Source organism: Scyliorhinus torazame, chromosome 24 (assembly GCF_047496885.1).
Source record: "Scyliorhinus torazame isolate Kashiwa2021f chromosome 24, sScyTor2.1, whole genome shotgun sequence".
Taxonomy (NCBI): domain Eukaryota; kingdom Metazoa; phylum Chordata; class Chondrichthyes; order Carcharhiniformes; family Scyliorhinidae; genus Scyliorhinus; species Scyliorhinus torazame.
The window spans coordinates 21,911,810-21,930,317 of NC_092730.1; the positions used below are offsets into that span (position 1 = coordinate 21,911,810).

The 18,508-nt window shown below is 51.7% G+C and overlaps 1 protein-coding gene across 3 annotated transcripts in view; it reads left to right on the top strand.

Moving 5' to 3' along the window:
* Positions 1–18,508, top strand: part of LOC140399959 (atypical kinase COQ8A, mitochondrial-like) — a 142,586-nt gene that overhangs the window by 60,337 nt on the left and 63,741 nt on the right. For all 3 annotated transcript variants that reach the window (XM_072489453.1, XM_072489452.1, XM_072489454.1), the window contains exons 6-8: positions 9,525–9,644; positions 13,400–13,485; positions 15,685–15,825. In XM_072489453.1, the coding sequence (XP_072345554.1) occupies positions 9,525–9,644; positions 13,400–13,485; positions 15,685–15,825 (347 nt within the window). The remainder of the gene's footprint in view (positions 1–9,524; positions 9,645–13,399; positions 13,486–15,684; positions 15,826–18,508) is intronic.

Here is an 18,508-nt window from a genome sequence, read left to right on the forward strand (position 1 = left end):
GAGTCACTGTTTATTCAGGGTGAGGATCACTCACTGTGTAACTGTACAGAGTCACTGTTTATTCAGCAGGGTGAGGATCACTCACTGTGTAACTGTACAGAGTCACTGTTTATTCAGCAGGGTGACGGTCACTCACTGTGTAACTGTGCAGAGTCACTGTTTATTCAGGGTGAGGGTCACTCACTGTGTAACTGTACAGAGTCACTGTTTATTCAGCAGGGTGAGGGTCACTCACTGTGTAACTGTACCGAGTCACTGTTTATTCAGCAGGGTGAGGATCACTCACTGTGTAACTGTACAGAGTCACTGTTTATTCAGCAGGGTGAGGATCACTCACTGTGTAACTGTACAGAGTCACTGTTTATTCAGCAGGGTGAGGATCACTCACTGTGTAACTGTACAGAGTCACTGTTTATTCAGCAGGGTGAGGATCACTCACTGTGTAACTGTACAGAGTCACTGTTTATTCAGCAGGGTGAGGATCACTCACTGTGTAACTGTACAGAGTCACTGTTTATTCAGGGCGAGGATCACTCACTGTGTAACTGTACAGAATCAATGTTTATTCAGCAGGGTGAGGATCACTCACTGTGTAACTGTACAGAGTCACTGTTTATTCAGGGTGAGGATCACTCACTGTGTAACTGTACAGAGTCACTGTTTATTCAGCAGGGTGAGGGTCACTCACTGTGTAACTGTACAGAGTCACTGTTTATTCAGCAGGGTGAGGATCACTCACTGTGTAACTGTACAGAGTCACTGTTTATTCAGCAGGGTGAGGGTCACTCACTGTGTAACTGTACAGAGTCACTGTTTATTCAGCAGGGTGAGGGTCACTCACTGTGTAACTGTACAGAGTCACTGTTTATTCAGGGTGAGGATCACTCACTGTAACTGTACAGAGTCACTGTTTATTCAGCAGGGTGAGGATCACTCACTGTGTAACTGTACAGAGTCACTGTTTATTCAGCAGGGTGAGGGTCATTCACTGTGTAACTGTACAGAGTCACTGTTTATTCAGGGTGAGGATCATTCACTGTGTAACTGTACAGAGTCACTGTTTATTCAGGGTGAGGATCATTCACTGTGTAACTGTACAGAGTCACTATTTATTCAGCAGGGTGAGGATCACTCACTGTGTAACTGTACAGAGTCACTGTTTATTCAGCAGGGTGAGGTCACTCTCTGTGTAACTGAAGAGAGTCACTGTTTATTCAGCAGGGTGAGGGTCACTCACTGTGTAACTGTACAGAGTCACTGTTTATTCAGCAGGGTGAGGATCACTCACTGTGTAACTGTACAGAGTCACTGTTTATTCAGCAGGGTGAGGGTCACTCACTGCGTAACTGTACAGAGTCACTGTTTATTCAGGGTGAGGATCACTCACTATGTAACTGTACAGAGTCACTGTTTATTCAGCAGGGTGAGGATCACTCACTGTGTAACTGTACAGAGTCACTGTTTATTCAGCAGGGTGAGGGTCACTCACTGTGTAACTGTACAGAGTCACTGTTTATTCAGCAGGGTGAGGGTCACTCACTGTAACTGTACAGAGTCACAGTTTATTCAGCAGGGTGAGGGTCACTCACTGTGTACTGTACAGCGTCACTGTTTATTCAGCAGGGTGAGGATCACTCACTGTGTAACTGTACAGAGTCACTGTTTATTCAGGGTGAGGGTCACTCACTGTGTAACTGTACAGAGTCACTGTTCATTCAGCAGGGTGAGGATCACTCACTGTGTAACTGTACAGAGTCACTGTTTATTCAGCAGGGTGAGGGTCACTCACTGCGTAACTGTACAGAGTCACTGTTTATTCAGGGTGAGGGTCACTCACTGTGTAACTGTACAGAGTCACAGTTTATTCAGCAGGGTGAGGGTCACTCACTGTGTACTGTACAGCGTCACTGTTTATTCAGCAGGGTGAGGATCACTCACTGTGTAACTGTACAGAGTCACTGTTTATTCAGGGTGAGGGTCACTCACTGTGTAACTGTACAGAGTCACTGTTTATTCAGCAGGGTGAGGATCACTCACTGTGTAACTGTACAGAGTCACTGTTTATTCAGCAGGGTGAGGGTCACTCACTGTGTAACTGTACAGAGTCACTGTTTATTCAGCAGGGTGAGGGTCACTCACTGTGTAACTGTACAGAGTCACTGTTTATTCAGGGTGAGGATCACTCACTGTGTAACTGTACAGAGTCACTGTTTATTCAGCAGGGTTAGGATCACTCACTGTGTAACTGTACAGAGTCACTGTTTATTCAGCAGGGTGAGGATCACTCACTGTGTAACTGTACAGAGTCACTGTTTATTTAGCAGGGTGAGGGTCACTCACTGTGTAACTGTACAGAGTCACTGTTTATTCAGCAGGGTGAGGATCACTCACTGTGTAACTGTACAGAGTCACTGTTTATTCAGGGTGAGGATCACTCACTGTCTAACTGTACAGAGTCACTGTTTATTCAGCAGGGTGAGGATCACTCACTGTGTAACTGTACAGAGTCACTGTTTATTCAGCAGGGTGAGGATCACTCACTGTGTAACTGTACAGAGTCACTGTTTATTCAGCAGGGTGAGGATCACTCACTGTGTAACTGTACAGAGTCACTGTTTATTCAGCAGGGCGAGGATCACTCACTGTGTAACTGTACAGAGTCACTGTTTATTCAGCAGGGTGAGGGTCACTCACTGTGTAACTGTACAGAGTCACTGTTTATTCAGCAGGGTGAGGATCACTCACTGTGTAACTGTACAAGTCACTGTTTATTCAGGGTGAGGGTCACTCACCGTGTAACTGTACAGAGTCACTGTTTATTCAGCAGGGTGAGGATCACTCACTGTGTAACTGTACAGAGTCACTGTTTATTCAGGGTGAGGGTCACTCACTGTGTCACTGTACAGAGTCACTGTTTATTCAGCAGGGTGAGGATCACTCACTGTGTAACTGTACAGAGTCACTGTTTATTCAGGTTGAGGGTCACTCACTGTGTAACTGTACAGAGTCACTGTTTATTCAGGGTGAGGATCACTCACTGTGTAACTGTACAGAGTCACTGTTTATTTAGCAGGGTGAGGGTCACTCACTGTGTAACTGTACAGAGTCACTGTTTATTCAGCAGGGTGAGGATCACTCACTGTGTAACTGTACAGAGTCACTGTTTATTCAGCAGGGTGAGGATCACTCACTGTAACTGTACAGAGTCACTGTTTATTCAGCAGGGTGAGGATCACTCACTGTGTAACTAACTGTACAGAGTCACTGTTTATTCAGGGTGAGGATCACTCACTGTGTAACTGTACAGAGTCACTGTTTATTCAGCAGGGTGAGGATCACTCACTGTGTAACTGTACAGTCACTGTTTATTCAGCAGGGTGAGGGTCACTCACTGTGTAACTGTACAGAGTCACTGTTTATTCAGCAGGGTGAGGATCACTCACTGTGTAACTGTACAGAGTCACTGTTTATTCAGCAGGGTGAGGATCACTCACTGTGTAACTGTACAGAGTCACTGTTTATTCAGCAGGGCGATGGTCACTCACTGTGTAACTGTACAGAGTCACTGTTTATTCAGCATGGTGAGGAACACTCACTGTGTAACTGTACAGAGTCACTGTTTATTCAGCAGGGTGAGGATCACTCACTGTGTAACTGTACAGAAAGAAGTTTTACAACTCCAGGTTAAAGTCCAACAGGTTTGTTTCGATGTCACTAGCTTTCGGAGCGCTGCTCCTTCCTCAGGTGAATGAAGAGGTATGTTCCAGAAACATATATATATATAGACTGATTCAAAGATGCCAGACAATGATTGGAATGCGAGCATTAGCAGGTGATTAAATCTTTACAGATCCAGAGATGGGGTAACCCCAGGTTAAAGAGGTGTGAATTGTCTCAAGCCAGGACAGTTGGTAGGATTTCGCAGGCCAGATGGTGGGGGATGAATGTAATGTGACATGAATCCCAGGTCCCGGTTGAGGCCGCACTCATGTGTGCGGAACTTGGCTATAAGTTTCTGCTCGGCGATTCTGCGTTGTCGCGGGTCCTGAAGGCCGCCTTGGAGAACGCTTACCTGGAGATCAGAGGCTGAATGCCCTTGACTGCTGAAGTGTTCCCCGACTGGAAGGGAACATTCCTGCCTGGTGATTGTTGCGCGATGTCCGTTCATCCGTTGTCGCAGCGTCTGCATGGTCTCGCCAATGTACCACGCTTCGGGACATCCTTTCCTGCAGCGTATGAGGTAGACAACGTTGGCCGAGTCGCACGAGTATGTACCGCGTACCTGGTGGGTGGTGTTCTCACATATAATGGTGGTATCCATGTCGATGATCTGGCACGTCTTGCAGAGATTGCCATGGCAGGGTTGTGTGGTGTCGTGGTCACTGTTCTGAAGACTGGGTAGTTTGCTGCAAACAATGGTTCGTTTGAGGTTGTGCGGTTGTTTGAAGGCAAGTAGTGGGGGTGTGGGGATGACCTTGGCAAGATGTTCATCTTCATCGATGACGTGTTGAAGGCTGTGAAGAAGATGTTGTAGTTTCTCCGCTCCGGGGAAGTACTGGACGACGAAGGGTATTCTGTCGGTTGTGTCCCATGTTTGTCTTCTGAGGAGGTCGGTGCGGTTTTTCGCTGTGGCGCGTTGGAACTGTCGATCGATGAGTCGAGTGCCATATCCCGTTCGTACGAGGGCATCTTTCAACGTCTGTAGATGTCTGTTACGCTCCTCCTCGTCTGAGCAGATCCTGTGTATACGGAGCGCTTGTCCATAGGGGATGGCTTCTTTAATGTGTTTAGGGTGGAAGCTGGAGAAGTGGAGCAACGTGAGGTTATCTGTGGGTTTGCGGTAAAGCGAAGTGCTGAGGTGACCGTCCTTGATGGAGACGAGTGTGTCCAAGAATGCAACTGATTTTAGAGAGTAGTCCATGGTGAGTCTGATGGTGGGATGTAAATTATTAATGTCATCGTGTAGTCGTTTCAGTGATTCTTCGCCGTGGGTCCAAAGGAAAAAAATGTCATCGATGTATCTGGTGTATAACGTCGGTTGAAGGTCCTGTGCGGTGAGTAGGTCTTGTTCAAACTTGTGCATGAAGATGTTGGCGTATTGGGGTGCGAATTTGGTCCCCATGGCTGTTCCGTGCGTCTGGATGAAGAACTTGTTGTCGAAGGTGAAGACGTTGTGATCCAGAATGAAGCGGACTTTGCTTTACCGCAAACCCACAGATAACCTCACGATGCTCCACTTCTCCAGCTTCCACCCTAAACACATTAAAGAAGCCATCCCCTATGGACAAGCGCTCCGTATACACAGGATCTGCTCAGACGAGGAGGAGCGTAACAGACATCTACAGACGTTGAAAGATGCCCTCGTACGAACGGGATATGGCACTCGACTCATCGAGCGACAATTCCAACGCGCCACAGCGAAAAACCGGACCGACCTCCTCAGAAGACAAACATGGGACACAACCGACAGAATACCCTTCGTCGTCCAGTACTTCCCCGGAGCGGAGAAACTACAACATCTTCTTCACAGCCTTCAACACGTCATTGATGACGATGAACATCTTGCCAAGGTCATCCCCACACCCCCACTACTTGCCTTCAAACAACCGCGCAACCTCAAACAAACTATTGTTTGCAGCAAACTACCCAGTCTTCAGAACAGTGACCACGACACCACACAACCGTGCCATGGCAATCTCTGCAAGACGTGCCAGATCATCGACATGGATACCACCATTACACGTGAGAACACCACCCACCAGGTACGCGGTACATACTCGTGCGACTCGGCCAGCGTTGTCTACCTCATACGCTGCAGGAAAGGATGTCCCGAAGCGTGGTACATTGGCGAGACCATGCAGACGCTGCGACAACGAATGAACGGACATCGCGCAACAATCACCAGGCAGGAATGTTCCCTTCCAGTCGGGGAACACTTCAGCAGTCAAGGGCATTCAGCCTCTGATCTCCGGGTAAGCGTTCTCCAAGGCGGCCTTCAGGACGCGCGACAACGCAGAATCGCCGAGCAGAAACTTATAGCCAAGTTCCGCACACATGAGTGCGGCCTCAACCGGGACCTGGGATTCATGTCGCATTACATTCATCCCCCACCAGCTGGCCTGCGAAATCCTACCAACTGTCCTGGCTTGAGACAATTCACACCTCTTTAACCTGGGGTTACCCCATCTCTGGATCTGTAAAGATTTAATCACCTGCTAATGCTCGCATTCCTAGCATTGTTTGGCATCTTTGAATTTGTCTATGTGTGTGTTTCTGGAACAGACCTCTTCATTCACCTGAGGAAGGAGCAGCGCTCTGAAAGCTAGTGACATCGAAACAAACCTGTTGGACTTTAAACCCCATGTTGTGAGACTTCGTACTGTGTTGGTGACGATTCATCCTTCGACCGGACCGGAATCGGCTCGGTGTGCCAAACGGCCTCCTTTGGGTCCCGCGTCGACCTCTGACCTCGCGCCCCCGGCCTCGAAGGCTCAAGGCCGGGATTTATTCGACCCCCAGGCTGGGGGCGCCCCTCTCTTGAAACTTCCACCTCTGTCCCTGCTGAAGCCCTGCCCACGGTGCGCTCGATGGGGCTACCCCCCTTCCGGGCCCCACACCATCCCGACGTGGAAATATAATCGGCCGCTCCTTCGCCGTCAAAATCCTGGAAGGTCCTCCCTAACAGCACGGTGGGTAGGCCTACACCACACGGAACTGCGGCGGGTTCAAGATGGTGGATCACCCACCACCTTCCCGCGGGGCCTAGCCAGCGAGGCTCACAATCCCTTGAAGGGTTTAGACAACAACAGCTCGAGTTGATGTTAAGGGAGTGTCTCTAAATTGGCCATGCGATTCCTCATGAATGTTTACACCTTCCTCTGAGTCAAGGTTTTACAACCTTGGCGACACGTTTAACCCTGAGATGAGCTTCCGACTGGGCCACGCCTGATCCCAGCTCCGTGACACCCCCTGACTCGATAGAAACCCCCTGCAGTGCACAGGGAGGCCATCCACCCCATCGGGCCGAACTGAAGAATTCTGGTTCCGCTCGCCGGAACGCCCCAGTGCAGCGAGCGATCAGGGGTTGACTCCCAAAGCCTCAGGTACCTCGGGAATTTGCACATTAGAGTGAGGCTTACTGCCACGCTCCAATATGCAGATTTGCCAAAGATCTGATCCAGCCCATTGTGGGCAGGATTTACATCGCCAACGCCTCGCGAGATCGCGTCGGAACTCGCAAGACACGTTGCGAGCCGGGTAGATCCCAGGATGGGGGTCTCCCGGCTACCACCGGCCACGATGCGCAGTGGCGAGCTGCTTTTCCGGAGCAGCGTGGGCGTTCGATTGTGCCCTCTGTCTCTCTCTCTCTCTCCGCCTCTCTCGCCAACTCTCGCTCTGCCTCTCTCGCTCTGTCTCTCTGTTCATCTCTCTGAGGTACCCTCAATAACGACGCGAAGAGTGTAAACGCTAAAGAAGGCTTTATTAGACTAAGAACTATGTTCGAGCTGAGACGTGTGCTGACTGCTACACAGCCCATGAGGCAGCCCTTTATATGTGGCTCCCAGATGGGCGGAGCCAGAGGCGGAGTCCCCAGGGTTCCAAGCCCGGTCTTAAACGGGACATCACCTTCCATGATGATAAGGCAGTAACCGTTCATCACACTCTCTCCCTCTGTTCACCTCTCTCTCTCTCTCTCTCCACTTCTCTCTCTCTCTCTCTCTATCTCTCCATCTATCTGTCTCTTGCTTTCTCGCTCTCTCAATCTATCTCTCCATCTCCCTCTGTTCACCTCTCTCTCACTCCACTTTTCTCTCTCTCTCTCTCTCTATCTCTCCTCTCTCTCTCTAGCTTTCTCTCGCTCTCTATCTATCTCTCCATCTCTCTCTGTTCACCTCCCTCTCTCTCCACTTCTCTCTCTCTCTCTCTCTCTCTCTCTTTCTCTCCATCTCTCTCTCTCTAACTTTCTCTCTCTCTCTATCTATCTCTCCATCTCTCTCTGTTCACCTCTCTCTCTCTCTCTCCCTATCTATCTATCTCTGATGTGGAGATGCCGGCGTTGGACTGGGGTGAGCACAGTACGAAGTCTTACAACACCAGGTTAAAGTCCAACAGGTTTGTTTCGATGTCACTAGCTTTCGGAGCGCTGCTCCTTCCTCAGAACCTCTTCATTCACCTGAGGACGGAGCAGTGCTCCGAAAGCTAGTGATTCGAAACAAACCTGTTGGACTTTAACCTGGCGTTGTAAGACTTCTTATTCCCCTCTATCTCTCCATCTCTGTTCACCTCTCTCTATCTCTCTATTCATCTCTCTCTCTCTCGCTTTCTGTTCATCTCTCTCTCTCTCTTTATCTATCCCTCCATCACCTACTGTTCACCTCTCTCTCTCTCTCTCCATCTCTCTCTGTCTCTCTCTCCTCCTTTAAGGCGCTCCTCCACACTGACCTCTTTGACTGAGCTTGTGGTCGTTTGTCCCCGATACGTCCTGATAGACCATAAGACCATAAGACATAGGAGCGGAAGTAAGGCCATTCAGCTCATCGAGTCCACTCCACCATTCAATCATGGCTGATTTCAACTCCATTTACCCGCTCTCTCTCCATAGCCCTTAATTCCTCGAGAAATCAAGAATTTATCAACTTCTGTCTTAAAGACACTCAACGTCCCGGCCTCCACCGCCCTCTGTGGCAATGAATTCCACAGACCCACCACTCTCTGGCTGAAGAAATTTCTCCTCATCTCTGTTCTAAAGTGACTCCCTTTTATTCTAAGGGTCTGCCCCCGGGTCCTAGTCTCCCCTGCTAATGGAAACAACTTCCCTACGTCCACCCGATCTAAGCCATTCATTATCTTGTAAGTTTCTATTAGATCTCCCCTCAACCTCCTAAACTCCAATGAATATAATCCCAGGATCCTCAGACGTTCATCGTATGTTAGGCCTACCATTCCTGGGATCATCCGTGTGAATCTCCACTGGACCCGCTCCAGTGCCAGTATGTCCTTCCTGAGGTGTGGGGCCCAAAATTGCTCACAGTATTCTAAATGGGGCCTAACTAATGCTTTATAAAGCTTCAGAAGTACATTTCTGCTTTTATATTCCAAGCCTCTTGAGATGAATGACAACATTGCATTTGCTTTCTTAATTACGGACTCAACCTGCAAGTTTACCTTTAGAGAATCCTGGACTAGGACTCCCAAGTCCCTTTGCACTTCAGCATTATGAATTTTGTCACCGTTTAGAAAATAGTCCATGCCTCTATTCTTTTTTCCAAAGTGCAAGACCTCGCACTTGCCCACGTTGAATTTCATCAGCCATTTCTTGGACCACTCTCCTAAACTGTGGCTCGTGTGTCAGGTAACGCTGGTCTGAAGCACCTTGGGATATGGGGTGACATGGGAGGTGCTGTACCCAGATGCAGGCTGTTGCTAACCCTGCGTATTCCTAACTATCGAACTCCTTCAAAGCGTCCTTAACCTGTGAGTGTGTGAAGTCTCTGTCACTCTAATCTGTTGCTCTTTTATTCTAGGGGCTTTGCTGCTGGATTCGAGCACTATTCTGTCAGAGGCCAACGCTGAGAGGATTGTGGGTACGCTCTGTAAAGTCCGAGGGGCGGCCCTGAAACTCGGGCAAATGTTGAGCATCCAAGGTAGGTCCCTTCGGCCTCTGAGGGGGCGGGGGGCGAGCTTTTCCGTTACGCAAGTGCCCGGCAATGACCATCTCCTACAAGAGAGGATCTAACCATCGCCCCTTGGCATTCAATGGCATTACCATCGCTGAATCCCCCACAATCAACATCCTGGGGGTTACCATTGATCAGAAACTGAACTGGGCCCAGCCACATTAATACTGAGGCTACCAGAGCAGGTCAGAGGCTGGGAATCCTGCGGAGAGTAACTCACCTCCTGACCCCCCCCAAAGTCTGTCCACCATCTACAAGGCACAAGTCAGGAGTGTGCGGGAATACTCTCCGCTCGCCTGGATGAGCGCGGCTCCCAACAACACTCGAGAAGCTCGACACCATCCAGGACAAAGCAGCCCCGCTCGATCCACACGCCAACCACAAACATTCGCCCCCTCCACCCCCCCCCCCCCGACGCACAGCGGCAGCCGTGCGCACCGTCTACAAGACGCACCACAGCCACTCGCTCCTTCGACAGCACCTTCCAAACCCGCCACCTCTACCGTCTAGAAGGACGAGGGCAGCAGCAGACGCACGGGGAACACCACCGCCTGCAAGTTCCCCCCCCTCCGAGCCGCTCGCCATCCCCACTCTGAAATATATCGGCCGTTCCTTCGCTGTGGCTGGGGTCAAAGTCCCTCCCTAACAGCACCGTGGGTGTACCTACACCACACGGGGACTGCGGCGGGTTCAAGATGGCGGCTCGCCCACCGCCTTCTCGAGGGGCAATTAGGGATGGACAATAAATACTGGGCCTATCGCCGGCAAAGCCCACATCCCGTGAAAAATAAGGTAGCTGCTTGGCCAGCATATTAAGCCGATTGTGTCAACTAGCGAGGGGGGAGGGGAGAGTTTTGAGGTGGGGGGGGGGTGGAATCTGTTGCAAGTGCTTGCAAATCCCCTCCTACTCTCTACCCTTGCCCCTTATCCGGTAACTAAAGCCTACACTGGTAGGCCGGAGCTGTGCTAGTTGTCATGGATGGATCTGAATCTCCGTGTGTGTGTGTGCGCGAGTGCAGATCCTCCAGAATTATGTGTGCCCTGGAACCAACTCCTCTGTTATCATATGGGAACAATCAGTTCAATGTTCAAGTGAAGCTTTGTAAACATCTCCCAACACGATATCAATTGGGATTGGGGAGGGAAATGCCAAGGACACTGGAAGAGGGAGGAGCCCTGGAACCAGGCCTCAAAACCCCACCTTCTATCATTAGTTATCCTGATTGCTGCTGCAATTGTTCACCCTTTCAGGATTCTTTTACTGCGAGGGTGAGAGAGGGAGGCAGGGGGGTGGACTGTTGGCTGAGAGGGGCGGGAGAACACCTCTGGCAGAGGTTCATGTACTAACATCCTTCTCAACTAGCCTGCCGACACCAGGTCCTGTGAAGGCCTCCCTCACTCCAGATCAGACAAAAGCCTCCCTCACTCCAGGCCTGGTGAAGCCCTCCCTCACTCCAGACCAGATGAAGGTCTCCCTCACTCCAGCCTGGCGAAGGCCTGCCTCACTCCAGACAAGGCGAAGGCCTCCCTCACTCCAGGCCTGGCGAAGGCCTCCCTCACTTCACACAAGGCGATGGCCTCCCTCACTCCAGGCCTGATGAAGGCCTCCCTCACTTCAGACAAGGCGAATGCCTCTCTCACTCCAAGCCTGACGAAGGCCTCCCTCACTCCAGGCCTGATGAAGGCCTCCCTCACTTCAGACAATGCGAAGGCCTCCCTCACTCCAGGCCTGGCAAAAGCCTCCCTCACTCCAGACAAGGTGAAAGCCTCCCTCGCTCTCGGCCTGGCGAAGGCCTCCCTCGCTCCAGGCCTGGCGAAGGCCTCCCTCACTGCAGGCCTGGCAAAGGCCTCCCTTGCTCCAGACAAGGCGAAAGCCTCCCTCGCTCTCGGCCTGGCGAAGGCCTCCCTCACTGCAGGCCTGGCGAAGACCTCCCTCACTGCAGGCCTGGCGAAGGCCTCCCTCACTCCAGGCCTGGCGAAGACCTCCCTCGCTCCAGGCCTGGCGAAGGCCTCCCTAGCTCCAGGCCTGGCGAAGGCTTCCCTCGCTCTCGGCCTGACGAAGGCCTCCCTCGCTCTAGGCCTGGCAAAGGCCTCCCTCGCTCCAGGCCTGGCGAAGGCCTCCCTCGCTCCAGGCCTGGCGAAGGCCTCCCTCGCTCTAGGCCTGGCGAAGGCCTCCCTTGCTCTCGGCCTGGCGAAGGCCTCCCTCGCTCCAGGCCTGGCGAAGGCCTCCCTAGCTCCAGGCCTGGCGAAGGCTTCCCTCGCTCTCGGCCTGGCGAAGGCCTCCCTCGCTCTCGGCCTGGCGAAGGCCTCCCTCGCTCTCGGCCTGGCGAAGGCCTCCCTCGCTCCAGGCCTGGCGAAGGCCTCCCTCGCTCCAGGCCTGGCGAAGCGAGATCGGGATGTGAGTTTGTGGTCTGCTTCTCCACACAAGACAGGACAACCCCAATGGCATTGACCCTAGCTCAAGGTGTACCTTATCTCTCTCCCTCTTGCCTCTGAGTTGGAAGGTCTTTGGTTCACATTGCACTGCAGAGCTGTGAGCCTGTGAATCCAGGCCGACACTCCGTAGTGCGAGAGCTGGGGAACACTCCACTGTCCAGAGAGACGCTTTTGAACGAGGCATTAAACTGACGTCTCTCTGGTGGATGTAGAAGATTGCCGGCTAATGATGTGAAAGGTGCTACATTAATGCAAGTTCCAATGCGCAGGGTTTTGTCCCATATCGTTGAGCTCTGTTTTTACGACCCTCTGAATTAATTGCGATTTGTTGTCTCTCCCTCTTTCTGTCTCTTCCTCTTTCTGTCTCTCCCTCTCTCTCCGTCTCCCTTTCTCTGTCTCCAATTCCTGTTCTCTCGCTCTGTCTCCCGAACTCTTGTCTCTCTCTCTCTGTCTCTCTCTGTGTCTGTCTCTATCTCTCTCGCTCTGTCGCCGCCTCTCTCTCTATCTCTCTTTCTCTATCTCTCTCTCTCTCTATCTCGCTCTCTCCCTCTGTCACTCTCTGTGTCTTTCTCTCTGTGTCTCTGTCTCTGTCTCTCTCGCTCTGTCTCTCTCTCTGTCTCTCTCGCTCTGTCTCTCTGTCTCCTACTCTCTCTCCCTCTGTGTCCCTTCCTGTCTCTCTCTCGCTCTGTCTCTCCCTCTGTCTCTGTCTGTGTCTGTCTCTGTCTCTCTCGCTCTGTCTCTCTCTCTATCTCTCTTTCTCTATCTCTCTCTCTCTCTCTCTATCTCTCTCTCTCTCTCTGTCTCTCTCTGCGTCTTTCTCTTTGTGTCTCTGTCTCTGTCGCTCTGTCTCTCTGTCTCTTACTCTCTCTCCCTCTGTGTCTCTTCCTGTCTCTCTCTCTCTCTCTGTCTCTCCCTCTGTCTCTCTCTCTGTCTGTCTCTGTCTCTCTCGCTCTGTCTCTGTCTCTCTCTCTATCTCGCTTTCTCTATCTCTCTCTCGCTCTCTCTCTGCCTTTCTCTCTGTGTCTCTGTCACTGTCTCTGTCACTCTGTCTCTCTGTCTCCTACTCTCTCTCCCTCTGTGTCTCTTCCTGTCTCTCTCTCTCTCTGCCTCTCCCTCTGTCTCTCTCTCTGTCTGTCTCTGTCTCTCTCGCTCTGTCTCTCTCTCCCTCTTTGTCTGTCTGTCTCTCTCTTCATCTCTGTCTCTCTCTCTTCATCTCTGTCTCTCTCCATCTCTGTCTCTCTCTTTCCCTTCCCCTCTCTCTCTCTCTTTCTGTCTCTCTCTTTCAGACGAAGCTTTCATTAATCCAGCCCTACAGAAGATTTTTGAGCGGGTGCGACAGGGAGCAGACTTCATGCCCACCAGGCAGATGCTGGTAAGAGTGAGGGGCAGCGAGGGTTTGATAACGGGGTTTCAGCCGGGGGAAGCAAAGAGGCTTCTTCCCGTTATCCGCACCGCTCTAAACACCGGGAGCCAGAGGTTATCCCGGACTAGAGAAAGGACCAAGCGGAACGCAAACCTGGAATGGAATGGTACAGATCCCCCTGCCTGCGACTGAGGTAGAACCACTTTAGAGAGGGCCAGACTTCAACCCATAGAGGGAGTTTTACTCTGTATCTAACCCCGTGCTGTACCTGTCCTGGGAGTGTTTGATGGGGACAGTGTAGAGGGAGCTTCACTCTGTATCTAACCCCATGCTGTACCTGTCCTGGGAGTGTTTGATGGGGACAGTGTAGAGGGAGCTTCACTCTGTATCTAACCCTGTGCTGTACCTGTCCTGGGAGTGTTTGATGGGGACAGTGTAGAGGGAGCTTTACTCTGTATCTAACCCCGTGCTGTCCCTGTCCTGGGAGTGTTTGATTAGGGGCAGTGTAGAGGGAGCTTTACTCTGTATCTAACCTCGTGCTGTACCTGTCCTGGGAGTGTTTGATGGGGACAGTGTAGAGGGAGCTTTAGTCTGTATCTAACCCTGTGCTGTACCTGTCCTGGGAGTGTTTGATGGGGACAGTGTAGAGGGAGCTTTACTCTGTATCTAACCCCGTGCTGTACCTGTCCTGGGAGTGTTTGATGGGGACAGTGTAGAGGGAGCTTTACTCTGTATCTAACCCCGTGCTGTCCCTGTCTTGGGAGTGTTTGATGGGGACAGTGTAGAGGGAGCTTAACACTGTATCTAACCCCGTGCTGTCCCTGTCCTGGGAGTGTTTGATGGAGACAGTGTAGAGGGAGCTTAACTCTGTATCTAACCCCGTGCTGTACCTGTCCTGGGAGTGTTTGATGGGGACAGAGTAGAGGGAGCTTAACTCTATCTAACCCCGTGCTGTACCTGTCCTGGGAGTGTTTGATGGGGACAGTGTAGAGGGAGCTTTACTCTGTATCTAACCCCGTGCTGTCCCTGTCCTGGGAGTGTTTGATGGGGACAGTGTAGAGGGAGTTTTACTCTGTGTCTAACCCCGTGCTGTACCTGTCCTGGGAGTGTTTGATGGGGGCAGTGTAGAGGGAGCTTTACTCTGTATCTAACCTCGTGCTGTACCTGTCCTGGGAGTGTTTGATGGGGACAGTGTAGAGGGAGCTTTAGTCTGTATCTAACCCTGTGCTGTACCTGTCCTGGGAGTGTTTGATGGGGACAGTGTAGAGGGAGCTTTGCTCTGTATCTAACCCCGTGCTGTACCTGTCCTGGGAGTGTTTGATGGGGACAGTGTAGAGGGAGCTTTACTCTGTATCTAACCCCGTGCTGTCCCTGTCCTGGGAGTGTTTGATGGAGACAGAGTAGAGGGAGCTTAACTCTGTATCTAACCCCGTGCTGTACCTGTCCTGGGAGTGTTTGATGGGGACAGAGTCGAGGGAGCTTCACTCTGTATCTGACCCCGTGCTGTACCTGTCCCGGGAGTGTCTGATGGGGACAGTGTAGGGGGATCTTTACTCTGTATCTAACCCCGTGCTGTACCTGTCCTGGGAGTGTTTGATGGGGACAGTGTCGAGGGAGCTTTGCTCTGTATCTAACCCTGTGCTGTACCTGTCCTGGGAGTGTCTGATGGGGACAGTGTAGGGGGAGCTTTGCTCTGTATCTAACCCTGTGCTGTACCTGTCCTGGGAGTGTCTGATGGGGACAGTGTAGGGGGAGCTTTACTCTGTATCTAACCCCGTGCTGTACCTGTCCTGGGAGTGTTTGATGGGGACAGTGTAGAGGGAGCTTTACTCTGTATCTAACCCCGTGCTGTACCTGTCCTGGGAGTGTCTGTTGGGGACAGTGTAGGGGGAGCTTTACTCTGTATCTAACCCCGTGCTGTACCTGTCCTGGGAGTGTTTGATGGGGACAATGTAGATGGAGCTTTACTCTGTATCTAACCCTGTGCTGTACCTGTCCTGGGAGTGTTTGATGGGGACAGTGTAGAGGGAGCATTACTCTGTATCTAACCCCGTGCTGTACCTGTCCTGGGAGTGTTTGATGGAGACAGTGTAGAGGGAGCTTTACTCTGTATCTAACCCCGTGCTGTACCTGTCCCGGGAGTGTCTGATGGGGACAGTGTAGGGGGAGCTGATGGTCAATAACTCATTCACTTTATTCCGGTGACAGAAAACCCTGGACAGTGAGCTGGGCTCGGACTGGCGTGGGAAGTTGGAGCACTTTGAGGAACGTCCCTTTGCTGCTGCCTCCATTGGTCAGGTTCACCTGGGGCGGCTGAAGGATGGACGGGAGGTGGCAATGAAGATCCAGGTGAGCAATATCTGAGCGATAGAGTCACTGAAAGCCGCCAGGAACTAATGACACGCCAGCGCCCGTTCAGAGTCAGCTCTGACTCCCTGTAGAAGCCAGCTATTTTCTGATACACCTGATAGGTAAAATAGGTAAGAGTGATAGATGGAAGATAGCCATTAAGCCCCTCGTCTATTAAATACCCATTTTAAACCCCACTCGGACCTCAGGCCATTCCAAAACACACATTCAGCATGACACAGCATAATTGATTTCAAGACAGAACAACATTAAGATTCACAATTTAACAGAAACACAAAAACCATGGTAAAACAAAACACTAAAAGTTAATAAATACATTTGTCAAGACAGTGTCCGAGGACAGGGCAGGCTCCATGGCAACAGCACAGCAACCTAAAGGCTATTGTCCTGAGCAAGGACCTCGTTCAAGCAGCTTGCGATTATGCGCAGAATCGCTTTCCAGAACACAGACAAGAATTCATTGATGAGGGGGTGGCGCGGTGGGTTAGCACTGCTGCCTCGCGGCGCCGAGGTCCCGGGTTCGATCCCGGCTCTGGGTCACCGCCCGTGTGGAGTTTGCACGTTCTCCCCGTGTCTGCGTGGGTTTCGCCCCCACCACCCAAAGATGTGCAGGGGAGGTGGATTGGCCGCGCTAAATTGCCCCTTAATTGGAAAAAAAAAATGAATTGGGTAGTCTAAATTTATAATTAAAAAAGAATTCATTTCTGAAACATTTCAAGTTAATGTTGCACATTACAGACAGACAGCTAACTGTCAAATCAAACTTATTTGATTCTAACCCAAACCAATTCGGATTACATAGGGGTGTAGCGAGACGGCTAAAGACAGATATGATTTAGTATAACCGTGTTGGATCGTGCGGCCATTTTTCCATTCATGACTCTGTAGCGTCTAACTTACTCGCTGAATCTATCTTTCACACTTCCACTTTCCAACTCCGACTCTGGAAGTTATTGCAAGCTGTTTTGCCGTGAGCAAGAAAATCATTTCTGCATTATTTGAAAGTTGAATTGTCGACAAGATTTCTTCTCTTTGAGTCCTTTTGCTAGCCGGACATATTAGGAAATAAGGTTCAAATGATTCTCAATTGTAATCGATGGAGACAAATAAAACGATTCTTATTTGCATCTGAGAAGTGTTAACTCAAATTTCTCCTGGGTCTCTCAAGTGCCACTAGATCCGCATGGTAGATCTCTACACTCCCCTCCCCAGAGCCATGGTTTAGAGAACCCAATTCTTCTCTTTCCAATTAAGGGGCAATTTAGCGCGGCCAATCCACCGACCCTGTACATCTTTGGGTTGTGGGGGTGAAACCCACGCAGACACGGGGAGAATGTGCAAACCCCACACGGACAGTGACCCAGAGCCGGGATCGAACCTGGGACCTCGGCGCCGTGAGGCAGCAGTGCTAACCCACCGCCACCGTGCTGCCCTACAGGACGCACTTAATGGCTTCCCTCCTCCCCCCCCAGCGCTGTGTTAGTGACCCCCCCCCCAGCGCTGTGTTAGTGACCCCCCACTGTGTTAGTGACCCTCCCAGTGCTGTGTTAGTGACCCCCCCCACTGTGTTAGTGACCCTCCCAGTGCTGTGTTAGTGACCCCCCACTGTGTTAGTGACCCCCCCAGCGCTGTGTCAGTGACCCCCCCCACTGTGCTAGTGACCCCCCCACTGTGTTAGTGACCCTCCCAGTGCTGTGTTAGTGACCCCCTCAGTGTGTTAGTGACACCCCCAGCGCTGTGTTAGTGACCCTCCCAGTGCTGTGTTAGTGACCCCCCACTGTGTTAGTGACCCCCCCACTGTGTTAGTGACCCCCCCAGCGCTGTGTTAGTGACCCCCCCCACTGTGTTAGTGTCCCCCCGTCACTGTGTTAGTGACCCCCCCAGTGCTGTGTTAGTGACCCCCCCCACTGTGTTAGTGTCCCCCCCCACTGTGTTAGTGACCCCCCCAGCACTGTGTTAGTGACCTCCCTCCACTGTGTTAGTGACACCCCCCTCTGTGTTAGTGACCCCACCCACTGTGTTAGTGACCCCCCAGCACTGTGTTAGTGACCTCCCTCCACTGTGCTAGTGACCCCCCCACTGTGCTAGTGACCCCCCCCACTGTGTTAGTGTCCCCCCCAATGCTGTGTTAGTGACCCCCCCAGCGCTGTGTTAGTGACCCCCCCACTGTGTTAGTGAACACCCAGCGCTGTGTTAGTGACCCCCCCACTGTGTTAGTGACCCCCCCACTGTGTTAGTGACCCCCCAGCACTGTGTTAGTGACCTCCCTCCACTGTGCTAGTGACCCCCCCACTGTGCTAGTGACCCCCCCCACTGTGTTAGTGTCCCCCCCAATGCTGTGTTAGTGACCCCCCCAGCGCTGTGTTAGTGACCCCCAGCACTGTGTTAGTGACCCCCCCAGCGCTGTGTTAGTGACCACCCCACTGTGTTAGTGACCCCCCCAGCGCTGTGTTAGTGAACCCCCCACTGTGTTAGTGTCCCCCCCACTGTGTTAGTGACCCGCCCACTGTGTTAGTGACCCCCTCACTGTGTCAGTGACCCCCCCAGTGCTGTGTTAGTGACCCCCCCACTGTGTTAGTGACCCCCCCACTGTGTTAGTGACCCCCCCAGTGCTGTGTTAGTGACCCCCCCACTGTGTTAGTGACCCCCCCCACTGTGTTAG